Source organism: Megascapheus bottae, chromosome 9 (assembly GCF_031878675.1).
Source record: "Megascapheus bottae isolate mThoBot1 chromosome 9, mThoBot2.hap1, whole genome shotgun sequence".
Lineage (NCBI taxonomy): Eukaryota > Metazoa > Chordata > Mammalia > Rodentia > Geomyidae > Megascapheus > Megascapheus bottae.
This window is the reverse complement of record NC_143517.1, coordinates 48,097,302-48,117,359: the sequence shown is the minus strand read 5'-3', so window position 1 is coordinate 48,117,359 and position 20,058 is coordinate 48,097,302. Positions and strand designations below refer to the sequence as shown.

The 20,058-nt window shown below is 34.1% G+C and overlaps 1 protein-coding gene across 3 annotated transcripts in view; it reads left to right on the top strand.

Annotated features, from left to right (window-relative positions):
* Csmd3 (CUB and Sushi multiple domains 3) overlaps positions 1-20,058 on the top strand; it is an 842,017-nt gene that overhangs the window by 783,153 nt on the left and 38,806 nt on the right. For all 3 annotated transcript variants that reach the window (XM_090339296.1, XM_090339294.1, XM_090339297.1), the window contains 6 exons: positions 1,197-1,370; positions 5,062-5,235; positions 6,333-6,518; positions 8,668-8,841; positions 10,791-10,973; positions 12,464-12,640. In XM_090339296.1, coding sequence (XP_090195422.1) covers positions 1,197-1,370; positions 5,062-5,235; positions 6,333-6,518; positions 8,668-8,841; positions 10,791-10,973; positions 12,464-12,640 — 1,068 coding nt within the window. The remainder of the gene's footprint in view (positions 1-1,196; positions 1,371-5,061; positions 5,236-6,332; positions 6,519-8,667; positions 8,842-10,790; positions 10,974-12,463; positions 12,641-20,058) is intronic.

Genomic DNA, 20,058 nt, shown 5'->3' with positions numbered 1-20,058 from the left:
AGGACATCTGGATTTTTTCCATCGCCTGGCTATTGTGAATAGTGCAAAGATGAATAGATGGGCAGGTGTCCTTATCATATCTTGGGTCATGATGCTCAGGATAGATGCCCAGGAGTGGTATGGCAGGATCGTAGGGAAGGTCAATTTTCAGTTCTTTAAGAAACCTCCACACTGCTTTCCAGAGTGGCTGAAATTGCTTACAATCCCACCAGCATCTGTCATTGTCTGAGTTCAAAATCTTGGCCATTCTTATTGGGTAAGGAGGTATCTAAGGGTTGTTTTTGTTTGTATTTCCTTTATGACCATGGATGATGAACATTTTCTCATATGCTTTTATGCCATTTTAACCTTTCTTTTGTTAAGTCTCTCTTTAGTTCCTTTGCCCATTTAGTGAATGGTTTGTTGGGTTTAGGGTGATAGTTTTTAGCAATAATTATTTGAAAGGTTCCAGTTATAAATATGGATAAAAATTCTTTTAGTTATTTTTTGTGTCTTCACAACATTTTTAATGGGCATAATTAAAAACCCATTAATAATAGTCTTTTTATGAGATCAAATTTGAATATTTTGAAAGACAACTATGTAAGATGAAAGACACTAAATAAATTCATTATGTGTCAATATAATACTAAACAATCGAATATACCTCTTAATGATTTTACATTGTTTTTCTTTATACTTGTTTCAAATACAGATTATTAAATTAGCTTGAAATTTTCATATATAAATAGTTGTATTGTGTTATATATTTTGTTTACTTTTTAATTTCTGTAGTTATCTTATATATTCTTTTCAGTTTGTTCAATTCAGTTTCTTAATTTCATTTTCCTTATTTTGCTTCTTTATGCTTCTATAGCTTAGATTTCAGTCCATTTATAATCTATCATTTTTTATCTGGTTATCATTTAATCTTCCCTATAATGTGAACACTTAAACCTGTACATTTTTTACAAGCACTGCTACATCTGTACTTTTAAAATTTTGATGCCATGTTTTTGTTCGTATAGACTTAAATATTTTATGTTTTCTTTAAGATTCATGTCACTCAAAATGGATCATTTTCAAGCACTTGGTGTTTTGTTAAATATTTGATACTTTCATGTCATGTAACGATGTGAGATTTATGGTTTATATATTTTAATAGACTTCAAAAATTCCAAAGAAGTAACTCACTATTACTTTATAATCTGCTTCAGCGGGTCACTGTGGAATTCCAGAGCTCATTGTGAATGGTCAAGTCATTGGGGAAAATTATGGATACAGAGATACCGTTGTATACCAATGTAATCCTGGTTTTCGATTGATTGGTTCTTCAGTGAGAATCTGCCAACAGGATCATAATTGGTCTGGCCAGCTCCCATCCTGTGTGCGTAAGTAAGCATGGAAAAATAAATTAGAAAAGTTTTGTATTAAAGCAAACAATATTCATTTTCTTTAGCTACATAAATAATTTATATAAGTAGCCAACAGTACAAAATAAATTTTCAAAACCTACCCTTTTATACTTTTATGCAATAGCCTTTAAAGTGGGGTATGTCCTCTTGCCTATAGAGTACACGGGATAATTAAAGAAAAGTTTATAAATTTTGTTTATAATTTATTTTCTTTTTTTTTCCTTTTTTTTTCTTTTTGTGATGTGTGGGGGGTGGGAAGAGGGTTGTGGGAGTTGTACTATGGTTCTGTGATCTGTCCCTGAGCTCTTCAGCTCAAAGCTAGTGCTTTACTCCTTGAGCCACAGAGCCACTTCTGTTTTTCTGGTGGTTGATTGGAAATAAGTGTTTCTTTTGTGCCTGGGCTGGCTTTTAGCAGTGATCCTCAGACCTCCGCCTCCTGAGTAGCTAGGATTTCAGGTATGAGCCACAAATGCCTGGCTAGTTTAGAATTTTTATAAAGCTAAAAAATAAGCATAGAAGTTTGTTTGCAGCCTCAACACTTGAGAAGCAGAAACAGGAATACTACAAGCTTAAGGTCATCCTGGATTAGTGATATTCTATACCAAACAGAATTATTTGGTGGCATTTAGGAAAGATTTAACAAACAGACTAATTATTCTTTTGAAAAGTGACAAACTTTAAATTTACCTCCTCAATTTCTCATATATATAACAATATATGTACAATATATTTATGAGTCATATTTATATATAGACGGTAAATTTGCAATTTTGGATATATGGATTTAAATATTTTTAGACCACAATGAAATGTCATTAAAAATCTTCTGTTGTGATCCTACAAAGCTTTATCTTTGGGAGAAAATTCTTGTGATAAATATTCTTTTTAGGAGCATGGGGAGGGAAAAGTAGGAGTAAAACATGAGAAAGGGTAAAAATGTTCAAGAAGTAATGTGCTTACTACCTGTAATCACTCTGTACATCATATCTGAATAAAATAAAATTAAAAAATGTTTTAAATGTATGCTGTAGCTATTACATCATATTCTGACAAATTAAAAGTATAAAATAACTCATCATCTATGATGAACCATTGCATAAGTTCTCATTGCAGCCCTATTGATAATGGGAGTTAATAGAAATCATGTTCCCTTGCTCCAGACTAATTTGTTCAGAAAAGAAATAAGCAGTTAAAAGTTTGAGAGATATGGCTCCTTTTAGCCCCCAAATTCAAGATATTCTTAAATATATCACGATTAAATATACTGTGGCTTTTAAATCATACCTATTCTGTGTCTCCCTGAGTTCCTATAATAGTAAAAGGCTCTTCTATACACAGCATTTTGTGGGCCAGTATTTTCTGATGGTCTATGAAATCTGATTAGTGCTTTGGCAAATATTTGCACAAGTACCACTGGGATACACTCCCAGCACTTGCTCAGAGTTCAAAATACTATCTCAACTGACCAAGTAAAGGACTTTTGGCACTTAGTGAGAATCTCACTGGGGAGTGGGCTTTGACATTTTTCACTTGTATTATATGGACCTCTGGCAACCCTCTTGTGCATGGATAATTTCCAGTCCCAATCCTTCTGTACCTTCAATGAGAACTAAGAACTTTTATTGTCATAGCACCTGTTGCAAGCCAGATCATGTGGGGCAACATGAATGTGCCAGTCATACTGTCTAGAATGAAAATTTTGAAAACTTAGGCTCTTATGGGCTTTGGCAAAATAGTCAAATATTCAGGCTCTATGCAAGTGTATATAGTATGATCATTGTAGCTCAAAATAATAATGTTGAACAATGCTAAATATAATAAATTTTCATACTCTACTGCATTATCAGATCACAATTTACCTTATTTTGGACTTTAATCAGATATCCATGTATTTTTCATCTAACTACATATCTCTACTGACATTTAAAGCATTTAATAATTTATAATAAATAACATACAAACATTTACAATTTAATAGAAGAATAATAGAGATTTTCAAAACTTAAACAACATGTGATACCGAGAGAGAGAGAGAGAGAGAGAGAGAGAGGGGGGGGGAGTGTGTGTGTATTTGTGTGCTGGTCCTAACAGTGTCTGGGTACTGTTTCTGAGCTTTTGTGTTCAGTCTAGTATTCTACCACTTGAGTTACTGCTTCACTTTTGGCTTCTATGCTGCTTAATTTGAGACAAAGATCTCACAGACTTCCCTGCCTGGCTGGCTTTGCACCATGATCCTTGGATCTTAGCCTCCTGATTAGCTAATATAACAGCATAGAGCCTCAGGTACCCGGCTTGATACTTTCATGTGGGTTCACAGGAAACATTTCATTTTATTCTATGACTGATTCAACTTATAAATTCATCAGAAATTTATTAGAATTTAATTTATAAATTAATACTTTTGCATTTTGAGATAATTGAATAATGGAACATATAGGTAATGTTTAAAAGCATTCTTCTAAGGCATCATAATCATAACCTGCCTACATGGAGACACAAAGGCATACATTATGGAAGAGTTGATTATTTCAAGAATAAGTCTGATAATTTCTTCTGCCAGCATGGGTACTACATATTTTGCTTTGCATTTATTTTCATGCAAAACTAACTTAAGTCACTGTTTTTCTTATTGAATAATTGAGACTATCAGTGAAAATTGACCATCAGGGTAAAGCTAGTCTTATTATTGATAATTTTAAACAAGAATTAGATGCAGTTAAAATCCCAAATGAGTAGGTAAGTAGGCAGACATTAACAGTGCGGCTGAGAAATAATTGTGCACAGGATATTTGGAAAGTATTGAAATTGACTGTGGTCTTTCACTGTGCCCGATTATGAAGCCTTGTTACTGAAACTGATTAACAATGTGAGGTAATGTAATAATACAGTTCACAGAAACACAGTTGGGGAATGCCAACTCTTCATAAAATTTATAGCAGAATTATAACATTAAAAAGGAGTTAACTAATTCATCTGAGAACATTGTTTCTAAGCAAAATTTTGTGAAATAATCAAACATCAATGGTAAAGAATATAAACCAGTAAGATGTAATACTTTGATTAATGCTAATATGGAAATCTCAAAACATTAATAAGAATTCTACAGTATCATGCACCATCTTCACTTGTCAATGTTAAGTATCATATAAAATGATCTTCAAGCTCACTTCTGGTTATCAATCTATAATTTCCAAACATTGATTGCCCACCTAATTCCAAGACCTATTTCAAAATTAAGTGTCTGTAAGTACTTTTAGTCCTGAGATTTAAGAAGCAAAGGAAAATGGCTTCAATTTGGTTCCTTACTCCAGATTAACAGGAAATTCATTTCTTTTAACTTTTGTGTTAATTTCTTGAAACAAAAAGTAGAGAATAAGCTGATACCATGAAACATCAAGCAAGTATGTGTCTCTTAAATACAATTACCAAAATTTTAAATGGCTATTTTTCAGTATATTCCTATTTTTATTTCTTTTTATTACATCTTCCAGTTTGTTATTACACACACACACACACACACACACACACACACACACGCACCCCCCACACACTCACACTCCAATGTGAGGTGGTCTTTCTAGTTTGTTTTGTAGAATATTACATATAATTATCATATCCTAGTTGGTAATTGAGTATTCTGTTTTATCCCTACTCCCAATAATATTAGCTGTAAGCTGTGGTCATCCTGGAAGTCCAATTTATGGAAGGACAAGTGGAAATGGTTTCAACTTTAATGATGTGGTCACATTCTCTTGCAACACTGGGTATCTTATGCAAGGACCAACAAAAGCCCAATGCCAAGCAAACAGACAATGGAGTCATCCTCCACCTGTGTGCAAAGGTAAAGAATTGAATCTCCTTGGGTCATGGTATTCACATATCTATGTGAATAAAGACAACACTTTTAGAAACAGACTGGACAGGATACTTGGAAGTTTTACACTAACATGCCCCCCAAAACACTTTAATATTGCTGCCATCTCATTATTGATGCTTCTGTTTCCGAAACTGTTAAATTTTATTTTTAAAAGTCACATGGGTAGGCTTTATTTTTGCTAAATATTATTGTATTTTTACCAATTTCTGACTCCATGTAAAAGGCATATGAAATCTGTTGTAGCTGAAGGTTTGCTTCAAGATTAATATAAAAGGATAGTAGTGATGAAAAAAGGAGAGAAACCAAGGGCTCCATCTGATCAAGTGTGAGGACATGTGTGAAATTCCAGGGTGAAATCCTGTTGAACAACTTGCATGTAATAAAATACAATGGCCGACAGGAACATAGGACAGAATAAATTTTGTGATGTGTGTAGACAAGAGTGGGAGTTGAAGATGAAAGGACAGGGTGAAAGAGTGTGCCTATGGTCTAAACACTTTATGTGTAAGGATGGAAATGGAACAATGAAGCTTGTAGAGATGATGAGGGAGAATAATGAGGAAGATGATTCTACTCAAAAAACATTGTATGCATATATGGACATGTTGAAGTGACATTTATAAAAAAAGTGGGGAAAATCATCTTTCCACATGTTCCCCCACACGCAGTCCCCATTTGCTTAATAGATGTCCTTCTTAGACTGGTGATATGACTCCAATGGTTGAGTACTGTGGTAGCCATGAGTGAAAGATCAGAGAAAGACTCAAGGTTCTGAGTTCAAGGTCCGAGTGGCTCCAGATACCCCAAAAAATAGTCATTTGAAATTCTGTGACAATATAATTTCATGGGGCTGCTCTTGTTAAAATATTGTTACTTTTCCTTTCATGTATATTTCTTTTGTAACACGAATTCCTTTCTAGAGAGCTCATGGATTGATGATTGAATTTAGTTTGAAAATTTAAATTTTAAGAAAATTGGGTTTCATAAAACTCATCTTCTCTTAGAAATATGTGTATATTAGTAAAAAGAAGAAATAGAGATAAAAGTTTGTTTCTCTTTAGTGGTCAATTGTTCTGACCCGGGAATTCCAGCCAATTCCAAACGAGAAAGCAAAATAGAACATGGAAATTTCACCTATGGCACTGTGGTTTTCTACGACTGCAATCCTGGATATTTTTTATTTGGATCATCAGTTTTGATATGTCAACCAAATGGACAATGGGACAAACCTTTACCAGAATGCATCAGTAAGTAGATAATATGAATTGTTCTTTGAGATTAGGCTAGGGAAGCAATGTGTAGGTTCATTGCCTTTATAAAATGCATACATGGGCCGGGAGTTTGGCCTAGTGGTTAAAGTGCTTGCCTAGCATGCACGAAGACCCGGGTTCGATTCCTCGGTACCACATACATAGAAAAAAGCCGGAAGTGGTGCTGAGGCTCAAGTGGTAGAGCTCTCGCCTTGAGAAAGTCCAAGGACAGTGCTCAGGCCCTGAGTTCAAGCCCAGGACTGGCAAAAAAAAAAAATGCATACATATATGCATTAAATTTTCTCCAGTTTTTTATAGTTAGCTTTAGTAAACAATGACAGTAATTGTCATTCATATTGCACTATTATCTCTAAAGATGGAAATCCTGTTTATTTTGTGCTAATATATTTCAAAGTTAATTAGTCTTAATAGGAGCAGCCTTCAAAGCTTATGAAGAGTTGGAAATATAAAGAAATATGTTATTTTAAGTTTACTGATCTTAAGAGTGTATTGCATTCAAAGAAATATTTAGTATAATAATGTTAATACATGGGACCAGGAGTTTGGCCTAGTGGTTAAAGTGCTTGCCTAGCATGCATGAAGACCCGGGTTCGATTCCTTGGTACCACATACATAGAAAAAAAGCCAGAAGTGGTGCTGAGGCTCAAGTGGTAGAGCTCTAGCCTTGAGAAAGTCCAAGGACAGTGCTCAGGCCCTGAGCTCAAGCCCAGGACTGGCAAAAAAAAAATAATAACAATGTTAATACATATGCTTGTGTCAGTGCTGAATGAGAAAAATAATTTAGCAGAGATAAAACTAATTTATTTTACTGAAAATTAATTTAGAAGAATCAATTCAGAATAACTTAACAAAAATATATATCCCTAGAAAATTCAGTCAACTGGTATGTCTCAAACTGAAAGGAATGGTAAGGCTTGGACATGATACAGAATAGGAAAACTAGAATGAGAGTTTAGTGTATCAACAAATTATTATCAAGGTAACTTTATGGAAATTAATATTATGTTGCTAACTTACAAAATTATATTATAATCATGATTTATTACAAGGCATTTCTTTTATATTCATGAAGTAAAATGTGTGATCACATACATGTATTACAAAGAAATAAATTTTTTCAGCATATTCATAGAATTGCAGATTTTCCATAAATCACTTGGCAACTTGGCGTGATGGCTAGAATTTAATTGCTTTCCTTTAATAGACTGTTTGATTTCACTTAATTGATTTTTTTTTAGCTATAGCATTAGAGGTAAAAATGATTTATGGGATATGTGAACCTAAAGCTTCTTGCTATTACTTAGCTCTTATAGATTTTATTCTTTTACTTCTTGTATTATTCCCTGTTGTGTACTAAGTGCTTAAAGATTCTATTACATTTATGGACCCTTCAGTAATTTTCAACTGGACTGTAGAAATATATGGCACAATACCTTTTCTTAAGTCTGGCTAATAGGGCGCACTCATTAGTTTCCCAAATCACTTTTATCTTATAAAAAATGTACATTCTTTGGCCTTCTGTTTTGCTATGTCTAGCAGTGTCTTACGTGACAAATGAACAAATATTTACTTAGTATGAAACGTGGGCAATTAAATGATTCTATTTTTCAGTTCCATTGTGAGTCATAGATGCACCTTTGCACCATCTTCTTTACTCTCAAAATCCTTACCTTGTGATTTCTGTGTAGCTTTACATTGGATCCAAATGGCTTACTTCTCCAATCTACCATACACCTTGTTCTATCTATGCATTCTTGGTCAGGCGCCTAGATATGGGTGCACATGTGCACGTGCCCCAGAGACATACTGTAATCATGTGAATGCTTATCCACTTCCTTCTCTCACAAACTACTTCATACTTATAGTTTAAGTTCTGTTTAACTTCTCAAGAAAAGTAGGCTGATTAAATATCTCCATTAATTCTAATTTGAGGAGCCCAAATGGTCCTATAAATACTATGATATATTTTAAAGCCTTTTTTCATAGAGGTAAGATGTGCTAAGTTTTGAATGACTTAGATGTTTGAGCAAAAAATGTACTTCTGAATTCTTTTAGCAGCCTGTTGGTTCAGGTTGTTCGATAGGAGATATAAAAGAATTTTATATTCAATAATTATGTATTGTAGTGATTGACTGTGGACAGCCTGGGGTTCCTCCTAATGCAGTCTTGTCTGGCGAGAAGTATACATTTGGGGCAACTGTGCACTACTCCTGCACAGGAAAGCGTTCTCTCCTAGGCCAATCATCAAGGACTTGCCAGTTAAATGGCCACTGGAGTGGATCACAACCTCATTGTTCAGGTACCACTTTGGAATTAGCACAGTGTGTGTGGGGTATTCCATTATGAAGACTTCATATATATATGTATATATATACATATATATATGAACAAATTAAATAATTCACCAGGAACACTGAAACCCTGTTTCTGAATTTACTATAATAATTGAAGGTAATATTAATTCAGATACAAGTGAATTCTGAATTTTCATTTTGAATGTGCATGTTTTGAGCCATGTTCAGCTCAATGTAAATCACTAATGGGTTTTACAATGCTATCCTGTGAGAGTAATCTTGCCTACAAAATACTAAAACCAAAATAGGAAGAAGTTATTCTATTTTATTACATACCAATAATTTTTTTCAAGTGTTTTTTTTTTCAGTTTCTAGAAATTGAACCTAGAGACTCACCCTTGTGCTTTCTTACTTGAGCTACTATTTGGGAGCTTTTAATTTTGTTTTTGATATAGCTTTTACTAACAAAGTCCACTGGTCACGTAAAATTTGTAATGATTTTATCTCTTCAAGTGTGTAGATTATCCACTCACAGTTTTATTCTATTTTTATGGAAACCATATCAAGAACTTATTGTATCAGTTCTCCTTTCAAGGTGAATCATTGTAAAATGATTCTTTAGTTTCTAAATCCTGTAACTACTAACTACTCTCTACGAAGTGATGCTTAGGATTTCAGTTTTAATCATAGCATTCTATGAACAATCATTTTCATGTGTCCTTAAAGCTGATTTTGATGAGAACAGAGCAATCATTTTTGAGTAACACATATAAGTTCACTCTCAAATAACTGCTTATACATACCTCCCTCTCCAAGGGAATTAAGATACTGCTAGTAAATGAAAGAAGAAAAGTGTATGTAGATATTTGTGTGGTTTTAATATATCATTAGAAAAAGAGGAGATGTAAATATTTTTAAATACATAAAACATGTCAAAATGGAATCTAGAAAGAACTTTTTTTTATGCTTGACATTCTCCCCAACATTATCTGGCACTTGGAAAATTTTGATTACAATTGTTTAAGAAATGATGAAGGGAGGGGCCGGGAGTTTGGCCTAGTGGTTAAAGTGCTTGCCTAGCATGCACGAAGACCCAGGTTCGATTCCTTGGTACCACATACATAGAAAAAAAAAAGCCTGAAGTGGTGCTGAGGCTCAAGTGGAAGAGCTCTAGCCTTGAGAAAGTCCAAGGATAGTGCTCAGGCCCTGAGCTCAAGCCCAGGACTGGCAAAAAGAAAGAAAGAAAGAAATGATGAAGGGAAAGAGTAAAAGGTGAGAAAATCCCTAGAACTAAAAGCAAAAGTTGAAAGCAGACATATGAACCAAACCCTTAATGAAGAGGAAAGGTATAGTTTTTCATTTCAGCTTGTTTCTAATTTTGTTTTATATTTTCCCAATAGGAAGAGAATGTACTTCATTGTCAGTCAATATTTCTTGTTAAAAAAAATTAAGGGAGAAATTTTAGGTTAGAGGCACAATAGTGTTATATTTACATGAAATGGCACCCCACTGATGTGGGTCAACAACAATGAAAAAAAAAAACAAATTTGCCAGTAATTAAGAAATTCAGAGAAGAAAAAGGTGAATTACTAAATCTGGATCTTAGTATTAGTTTGATTAGAGCATTGCCATTTGAATTCATACTACTCTCAGTTACAAATTTTCCATTAGCTTGGTAATTAGCTAGGTCTAGAAACACTAATCAAATACCTGTAAAGTGTTTAATGGCTCCAAATATCACTGAAAAGGAAAGCGGCACTGTGCTCTGCAGAGATTTTTTTTCCATTTGTTGCTTTTCTTTTGATGATTAGCATCTGACAGGAAATGCAAATTACTTTCCAACTCTATCAAAATAAAGTTAAAACACAGTGCACAAAAAAATAAACACCTAGTACAATATTAGCCTGACTAGTGAATGAACACATTAATTAATTTTGAATTTCCTGCATTATAGGTGATGCTACTGGTACCTGTGGTGATCCAGGTACTCCGGGTCATGGTTCTAGACAGGAAAGTGATTTCAGAACTAAAAGTACCGTGCGTTTTGCTTGTGATACGGGTTACATCCTTCACGGCTCAGAAGAAAGAACATGTTTAGCGAATGGCAGTTGGACTGGAAGACAGCCAGAATGCAAAGGTAATCTCCAGAATAATCTATATGAAAGGAGTGCTTTTTTGACATTGTGTCCTTTTAGGCAACTAAGTCGGATTGAGAAATCTCTCAGAAATTAGTGAAGCAAAGCACACTTCAATATGACAGGTGAGATCGTTTTTAGGAACAGAGACCTCTGGTCTCATGAATATGTTCATGCATTGATGGGTGAACATCAGTTCATGGTGGAAGATAGACGTGTGGTTACTGGTGTTATGAGTTGAAGGGCAAATCTTAGCCCTGTTCTTTTCCTGCAACTCATCATTCCTTTCTGATTGTTGTGAAGTTAGTAGCATTCTCTGTTTTTAAGCTACTACTGCTAACTCTAAATATTATTTCGTTGTTGGCCATGGTGGCACACACTTGTAATCCTAGCTACTCAGGAGGCTGAGATCTGAGGATCTCAGTTGAAAGCCAGCCTGGGCACAGAAAGACCTTGAGATCCTTATCTCCAATTAATCACCAGTAAACCAGAAGTAGTGCTGTGGCTCCAAGGTAGGGTGGTAGCTTTGAGCTGAAGAGCTCAGAAACAGTGCACAGGCCCAGAGTTCAAGCCCCATGAACAACCAAAAATATGTGTGTGTATGTATATATATATATACATAAATAAATACATACATATATATCATATTACTTTGTTGACTAGTGATAAAAATCTCTTCACCTGAGTTCAGTATTATAATGGAAAATTAGTTATTAGTAATAACTACTATTACTAAATTTTAGTTAGTTACTTAAATTTTACCCAGTTTATATTTTGAATTCTTAGACTAGAAATAGAGATGATGTTTTGATGCAAATCATTCATATGGTTATATAAAATATGCATATATATTTATAATTTTCAAATTGTGTATTTTACATTTGCCCTTTCAAAAGTATGAATGCAGTAAACATCTTGTTGCAACTTATTATAAATATATCTCCCAATTTTGCATGAATTACATTTCAAGAAGAGATTCTTGTAATTACTCTGAAATGTTTCCTATTACCCAGTGACAATATGCTTCAAAAAATAATTAGTAATGTTTTTTTAGTGAAACAAATATCAACAATCCTTAAAGTACTTGTTAGTTTGATTTGCTTACCAGTAATTAATTAATAAAATCCACATAAATTCATTTTGAATTTTTTTCAAGAAGAGATTCTTGTAATTACTCTGAAATATTTCATAGTACCCAGTGACAATATGCTTCAAAAAATTAATTTGTAATGTTTTTTTAGTGAAACAAATATCAACAATCCTTAAAGTAGTTGTTAGTTTGATTTGCTTACCAGTAATTAATAAAATCCACATAAAATCATTTTGAATTTCAGCTAAATATACAAGAGTGTTCAGTGCTTATTTGGAGGGTTTTATTGCTTCTTTGGGCAATTTGGGGGAAAAATAGAACAACATTTAGTCCTTCCCAATTTGTGACTAGATTCCCAATTGCATTATTTTTCCAATGAATCTTAAACATTTTATTTTGTAGCTGTGCAATGTGGTAACCCAGGTACCACTGCTAATGGGAAAGTCTTCAGAGTTGATGGTACCACATTTTCCAGCTCAGTCATTTATTCCTGCATGGAGGGCTATGTTCTTTCTGGCTCTTCAGTTCGGCAGTGTACGGCTAATGGAACATGGTCTGGAGCTTTGCCTAACTGTACAAGTAAGTTTTCCTCACTATGTTTCCATGTGCGTGATGTAATTCATAAAACTACAAATGATTTTGAGTATTTTAATGCCTTTCAGAATAAAATATGAGTGCAGTATTACAGTTAAACTGTCAAGGGATGAATTTCATGAGGTCAAGAGTTAAATATGTATCATACAAAAGTAAGAACAGTGGGGGAAAGGGTGGGTTCAGAGAAATGGGAGTTGAAAGAGATGATGTTGATCAAGATTTATTATATTCATGAACTTCTTTAAGATGCAACTGCTGGGCCAGGAGTTTGGCCTAGTGGTTAAAGTGCTTGCCTAGCATGCATGAAGACCCGGGTTCAATTCCTCGGTACCACATACATAGAAAAAAGCCAGAAGTGGTGCTGAGGCTCAAGTGGTAGAGCTCTAGCCTTGAGAAAGTCCAAGGACATTGCTCAGGCCCTGAGCTCAAGCCCAGGACTGGCAAAAAAAAAAAAAATGCAACTGCTTTGTGCAACTGCTTAATGATAAAAAAAAGAAGTGACACTGTGGCTCAAGTGGTAGAGCTCTAGCATTGATCTGAAATGTTCAGAGACAGAGTTCAAGCTCCACAACTAACCAGAAAAAGAAAATAAAAAAGATAAAAAATAATTTGTTTGCTTGTCAAAGTATCAAGTGTTATGTTGTTATATTGCCCAATAGAGGGAAAAGAAATCACAGAAAATATATTTTTCTAGTTAAGACAGTAATGATCTTGATTTTTCAACAAGTATACTAATTCTTTATTAATTTTGGGATATTAACCTTTATTTCCTCTTATTAAATGGAAATTCTAATCGGTGATTTGCAATGTTAAATGAATGCTGATAAATGATTTACCATGCTAAATTCTTAATATCATTTGCAATAATGTCTATATATGGAGTCGTATAGTACAATATTTAGGCTGAAGTTGTAACTCAGTGATACCATATTTGTCTAGTATATGTGAGGGCCTGAATTTGATCCTCAGCACTGAATTGAAACAAAGAAAAAGAATAACAAACTCATTATGCCCTGGTAGATCATGCTTATAAACTTAGCTACTTAGGAAGCTGAAATCTATGGATCACAATTCAAAGTCAGCCCAGGAAAGAAAATTCTTTCAACTCTTATCTCCAATTAACAACCAGAAAGCTAGTAGCAGAGCTGTGGGCACATTGTGGTTGAATACTAGCCTTGAGGAAAACAACTGAGGGACAGAGCCCTGGCTCTGTCAAAGCAACCCCACAACTGACTTTCCCCCTCCACAAAAGAAAAGGAAGATTCAACATTCAAGGTTATGGAAACCATGTCAATAATTTATTAGTAGTCATTTCTCCTTTCAAGATGGCCAATTATGTTAAAAATTTCTGAGAATGTGTATATGTTTTCAAACGTAAGTACGACCCTTGTATAGTATGGTTCACCTATGTCAGGTCAGGGAATACATGCAAACTGTTCTTCCTTGGTCTTTTTCTTTTTTTATTAAAAAATTTATTAACATTGATTGTACACCGTATTTCAAATGACATGTTTAATAAACAAGTATTTAAGAAGGGAATCTTTACATACAATCACTGGCACTTAGATTTTAGAACATAATTAAAATTAGGCTGAGGGTTTGTATGTCATAGATACATATTAATCTAGGAAATAAAACATTATACCTATTACATAGACATAAAAATATACATTTTCTTAAAATTGCTTAGTTCACTGTTGACCACTTGAGCAGTTTCTGGCAAGCATCTGCAGAGATGGTCCTCTGTCAATTTCCTGACTGGGACCCAATCTTCAAAGTTCTATCTACTGGTCCTCTCTTACCTTTTAGATCTTTTTCTCAGCCTTGGTTGTATACTGGACTCTGAATGGGTTCTCGTTCTCTTTGCTGCAGCCTGGAAACTGTAAGACAGTGAATATTTTCTATCACTCAAATATCACTGAGTTTTGTTGTCTTAGGTTTTCCTTAGTAGTTTTTGTTAAAAAAATTAAAAAGCAACAAAAGCATTTATTATTATTCCCATGAAATGTAAAATGGATTAATTAACATACAGTCTATTTTAAAGGCCCTTACAATAGCCTCGGTATCACCAAGTCTTTGAGATCTTTGTCTTCTTGTTGTCCCATCTGTAGTTCACTTTAGTATCATCAGAGTTGGCTGAGGCTATTAAAATAAAACTGGTTCTGCCATAGACAAGAATTTACATTTTTCAAAATCATAAAGCAATGCTTTTAGAACCCACCTATATCCCTCCAAACCTCCAATTCAAATCAACAATCACTTTAGTTGATGATTCAGTTCGCCTAAACTCTAAACAACTATTCATATTGCTTTACCATCTGAGAAAACAGGAATGTCAAATAACTCTTGCTTGTCTTACTTTACATTGTTTTATGTATTCCTCCTTAATTACCACTTGCAAATCTTCAGATATCTGTTCTATACTGTACTATTTTCTCTATAGCATGACCACATCAAGGGGACATTTCTATATTTCAGCTAATGGGTTTGTATCTTAATTCTTTCATTGATACCTTTCTTTGTGTCACCTACAATGACCATGCAAAAGTCTCATCTATATACAAAGGCATGCATGCCTTTTACTTCCCCAGTCCCTGGGGGGGGCGGGTCCTGGGATCTACACTTTTGCAAATAATTACACTACTATGCTATTAATATTATTAAGAAAGGACTTGCTGAGTGGAATTGAAATACTGGTCTATCTTGTTTCTCATATACTAGAAGAGGCAGAGCAACTTTGGGAAACTAATGGAATCCTTGAATCTAAAGAGAATCTCAATGTATCCCCTTAATTGTTTTTTATGTTAAACACTGAGTGTAACAATGACGACCTCTTTCATTCATTCATGGACAACAATATATAATCTTGTAATTGTTGAATGATTGGGATATATGAACTCTGTTTCAGCTATTGGTATTCATGTTTCATCATGAATGTGCTAATTGAGGTACTTGCAAGTTATTCCCATAATTTTCTAGGTAACATAGCTCACAGGTTCTGCTGTATGGTTTGTTTGACAGGGTTATTGGCAAGAGTAAAGTGAGGTTAATCAGAGTGAAAGAAATCTGTTAAGTAATGCATTCACATTTTTTTTTTTTCAGTGAAGAATGATGTTTTTCTTCATGGTGTAACACCTCAATCTTTCACATAGAAATGTTTACCAATTTTAGCCAAGATAAATAGATATTACAACTCTTGTAAAATTAGGTAGACTCTGACTTCCCAGCAGTGCAAAAGAGAAAATAAAACAGTTTTTAAAAAGCTAGGTATGCTGGAATGCATGGGCAATCTTAGTACTTTGGAGACTGAGGGAGACCCTGAGGTGAAAGTTAGTCTGAACTGCACTGTGAGACTCGGTGTCAAAAACATAAACAAAGCAAAAGAGAAAAGACAATTATACTGATTTTTTAATAAATCGAATGGCCTTTGTTTTTTAAAGAATTTTTGATACAGTTAAAAATTACCCCAAGAAAGACTGTTCATAAAAAAAAAATCAGAAATATAAACCAAACTCATTTCTTAATGTTATCCTTGTATAGGAAAAAAAAAAAACGTGATTTAAGCATTAGCTTTTCAATGACAAATTACTGTTAAACTTAAGGCGGAGATACTGTAAAGTTCTGTTGGCTTTTGTTTACTTCTGCTTGCAAAACGAATGTATCTTGCTATTAACAATATAAACCATAAGCAAAAGGAAATATCTGTCCCCAAATTAAGCAAAAAGATAAATTATAATGGAAAATAAAATGGCCTAAATTTCTGTAATTAAGAAATGTACTCATTTACGTAGGGTGCAGATTGAATTTGAACTAATGCTCCCTATTGATTCTCACTAATATACATTGGAATTTAATTAGGTGTGTGGTCTAGAGACCAAAAAATTTTGAATGTTGTTCTAGACTCACAAATCCTAGTCCAGGAAACAGAGGTAGAAAGGAACAGAAGGACATCCTGAATATTGGCAGATCTCGGTGCTACATAGAAACTTCTATATAAATGGATTAAATTTCTCATTTCATTTAGTTGTTGCATATCTATGTATGTAATATATGTATATTTATACATCCAGAGAATTACATTTAAGTAAAACTATTTCAATATATTTTGGCTTTACTTTTTATGAGATATTAGTTTTGATGACAGCTCTATGCTAGACCCTACATGAATTTTCAATGACTTAAATAACAGGAAAAGAAATTAAGTAACTAAGTTAAATTTCAAACCAATACTGAGGGCAATTTTACAAAACTACAAATGCTTTAGCCTGTGCTTTTTATCACCACACAATGTCAGATAATGAGTCACTTATAAAGAAAGAATTAAGTTTTCTGAGTTCTGAAGACTAGGAAATCCAGTATCAACTGGTTCCAGGCTTCCCTGCCTGCTGGCAGTTGATCTGTGCTTCTAACATGCCATCTTGTGGCAGTGTGTTCATTTAGCAAAATCACAAAATGAAACTCTGGCTACTTCGTAATAGCCCTTTTATAAAGTTCTTGTCCCATCCAGGAAGGCAGCATCTTAATAACTTAGCCAACACCTAAAAGTCAGACCTCTTAACAATGTTCAACTATGAGTTTAGTTTCAACATAAATCTTATGGGAGTACAAAATCCTAACTTGATTTGTTGTGAAAATTATAGCATCAAATGAAGACTTCATTCTACATTTAACTGTATCTACTCACAAATAATGCTATATGTCATTGGAACATTTGTCATATAAGATTTATGCTAGAATAATTCACAGATAATCATAGCAATTTTATGAGATTATAGCATTATTGTTCCCATCCTTACTCACTAGAAGCAATTATGTCTGAGAGAAAAAAACAAAAAACAAAAAACAAAAAAAAACTTTCTTTCTCACAGTAAGGATAGGATCAAAGTCTATTTGTCTGAAGAAGAAATATCTCTAGTTGACTTCTCCTCACCATTTTTTATTGCTTTCATTTCATTTCCTTTCCTTTTTTTTTTTTTCTTTTATGTGTTGTGGGACTTGAACTCTGGGCCTGGGCGTTGTCTTTAAGCTCTTTAGCTCAAAGCTACCACCCTATGCCTTGAGCCACAGTGCTAATTCTAGTTTTCTAATAGTTAATTGGAGATAAGAGTCTTTCAGACTTTATTGCCCGGGCTGGCTTTGAACCATTATCTTCAGATCTCAGTCTTCTGAAGAGCTAGAATTACAGGCATGAGCCACTGTTCTTGGCTTCTTTCCTTTTCTTTATTTTGCATATTTTTCCCTTTCTTCATAACAATGTTATGTATATGTGGTTTGATATGCTAATAACAGGCTGCTAATAAAACATCCAGGAATGCCTTGTTAATTTGTATGTAGCCCATTTCTCTCTATATCTTAATTTCACCATTTCCCAATTTGTTTCACCAAATCATATCATTTCTCATTGAAATACTTATATATAAAATATGAAATAACTTTACTTTTAGGAGATGTAATGTTTATGGCAATGGTATGTAAGACACTATATATGTATTTTAAATGAATTAAATAACATGAAAAATTATGTAAATAAGCTGAATTACCAAACCAAGACTGAGGGATTTTTTTTATGAAAACCCATATGCTTTCTTGTAAAATGTATTTTTACAATGAAACTTCCTGAATAACATTACATATCAGTGCTGATGACAAAGAAAGCACAAAATAAATATGCTAGTAGTAGAAGAGGTGATATTTCCTAATGTGATGAGTCAAAGGAAATGAATTACGCTAATGTGTGTAATTATTGGCAGAAGAAATTTGCTATAATTAGGACAATATCAGCTGAAAGACAAAATAAACAAGATGGATGATATAATAGAGCATTCAATACAGAATGAATATAATATGAAAGAATTAGTAATGGTTCCTATGGATATTAATATGGCCTGTTAAATAGTTGAACTATTGCTTTTAATATGTGGGCTGAAAAATAAAATATAAAAAAAATAAAATATAAAATATAAATAAAAAATATAAATTGGCTTTGGACAAAATTTACTTTGCTTTTCAGTAAAAGTTTTTGTAATTTGTACTTATTTTCTTTGCTAAATGTCTTTTTGAAATTCATACCTCCTACATTATGAAAATCAAAGTGATGATCCAAACAGTACATTATTTTAGCTTTTAATTAATACAAATAAAAATTTTATACAGCTAGCAATTGAAAAATAACTATAGAGCCACATGCCAATAGCTTATTTCTGTGAGCTTAGCTACTCAGGAGGTTGAGTTCTGAGGATCCAGGTTTGAAGCAAGCCTGGGAAAGCAAGCCTGTGAAACTTTTATGTCCAATAAACTACTCAAAAGAAGTCAGAAGTGGTGCTGACTCAAATGGTGGAGTTCTATCCTTGAGCACAAAGAAGCTTAGAGACAGTGCCCAGTTCATGGGTTCAAGCCTAGGACTAGCCAAAAAAAAATCTATAGAAAACTGTGGATCTATGATTGAATTTAGTATGAATCTACCAACTAACAGAAGAAAAATTTCACAAAACCCATGATCATTGAGATCTTTGTCAAGAAATGGTAATTGAAAGTTTTTTATTCTCTAAAATCTTACTGACTAGATGTAACTTGAAATTGCCAGCATAATTTTCCTTTGAAAATTTCAGCTTACATGATCCTCAAATATCTTTCATTTACTTGTTTACTAAGCATACACACACTCACTCACACACACTATAATGCCCAGAAACTTGAAGCCCCCTGAATGGATCGCCAGAGACCAAAGATCAATGCAAACTGCAATCCGTCGTTTATTGGCGGGCTTGAACTAGCGTCTCTGAGCACTGATAATCGAGTGCAGACCAGAGGCCTCGAACACAAGATTACAGCTCTTTTTATACATTTTTTTTGGTAGGGGCAAGGTCCCAGCAAGCATTGGCAGCAAATCAATACCCAACGAGGGAAATTCATACCATACTTTTAGCAATGATTGGTGCAATACAAAGCGGGAAAGGGGCCGGGGCTAATCATTGGTCTTGCTCGTGCTTTGAACTGATTGGATGGTGCCCTTGGGGTGACTTGGGGGAAGTGGTAGGTCTAGGGGGAGATCTCCATAGTAGCAGGCTCATGATTGGTTAACATTTACCCTAGTTTGCTGGCCCCTAGATGGCCACTATCTCTAGTTCGAGGCCTAGGTGGAGGGTCTGGAATGTGTGCTTTGTCATGCACTCCCTGCTGGAGGGTCATTAACTCCTGCTCCAGGTCCGGGAGTGTCTGGGGCCCGATGGCGAGTGGGTAGTTGTAGATTACCCTCAAGAACAGCAGTTACATTCCTTTAGTTTAAGCAAGCGTATGTACAGAAGCAAAGAAGCAAGTTAAAAGAAAATACAAAAATACCAAATGGCAAATGCGGTTCATCTGAATATATATTTTTTACGCTTCTCAACACCTATTCATTCAAA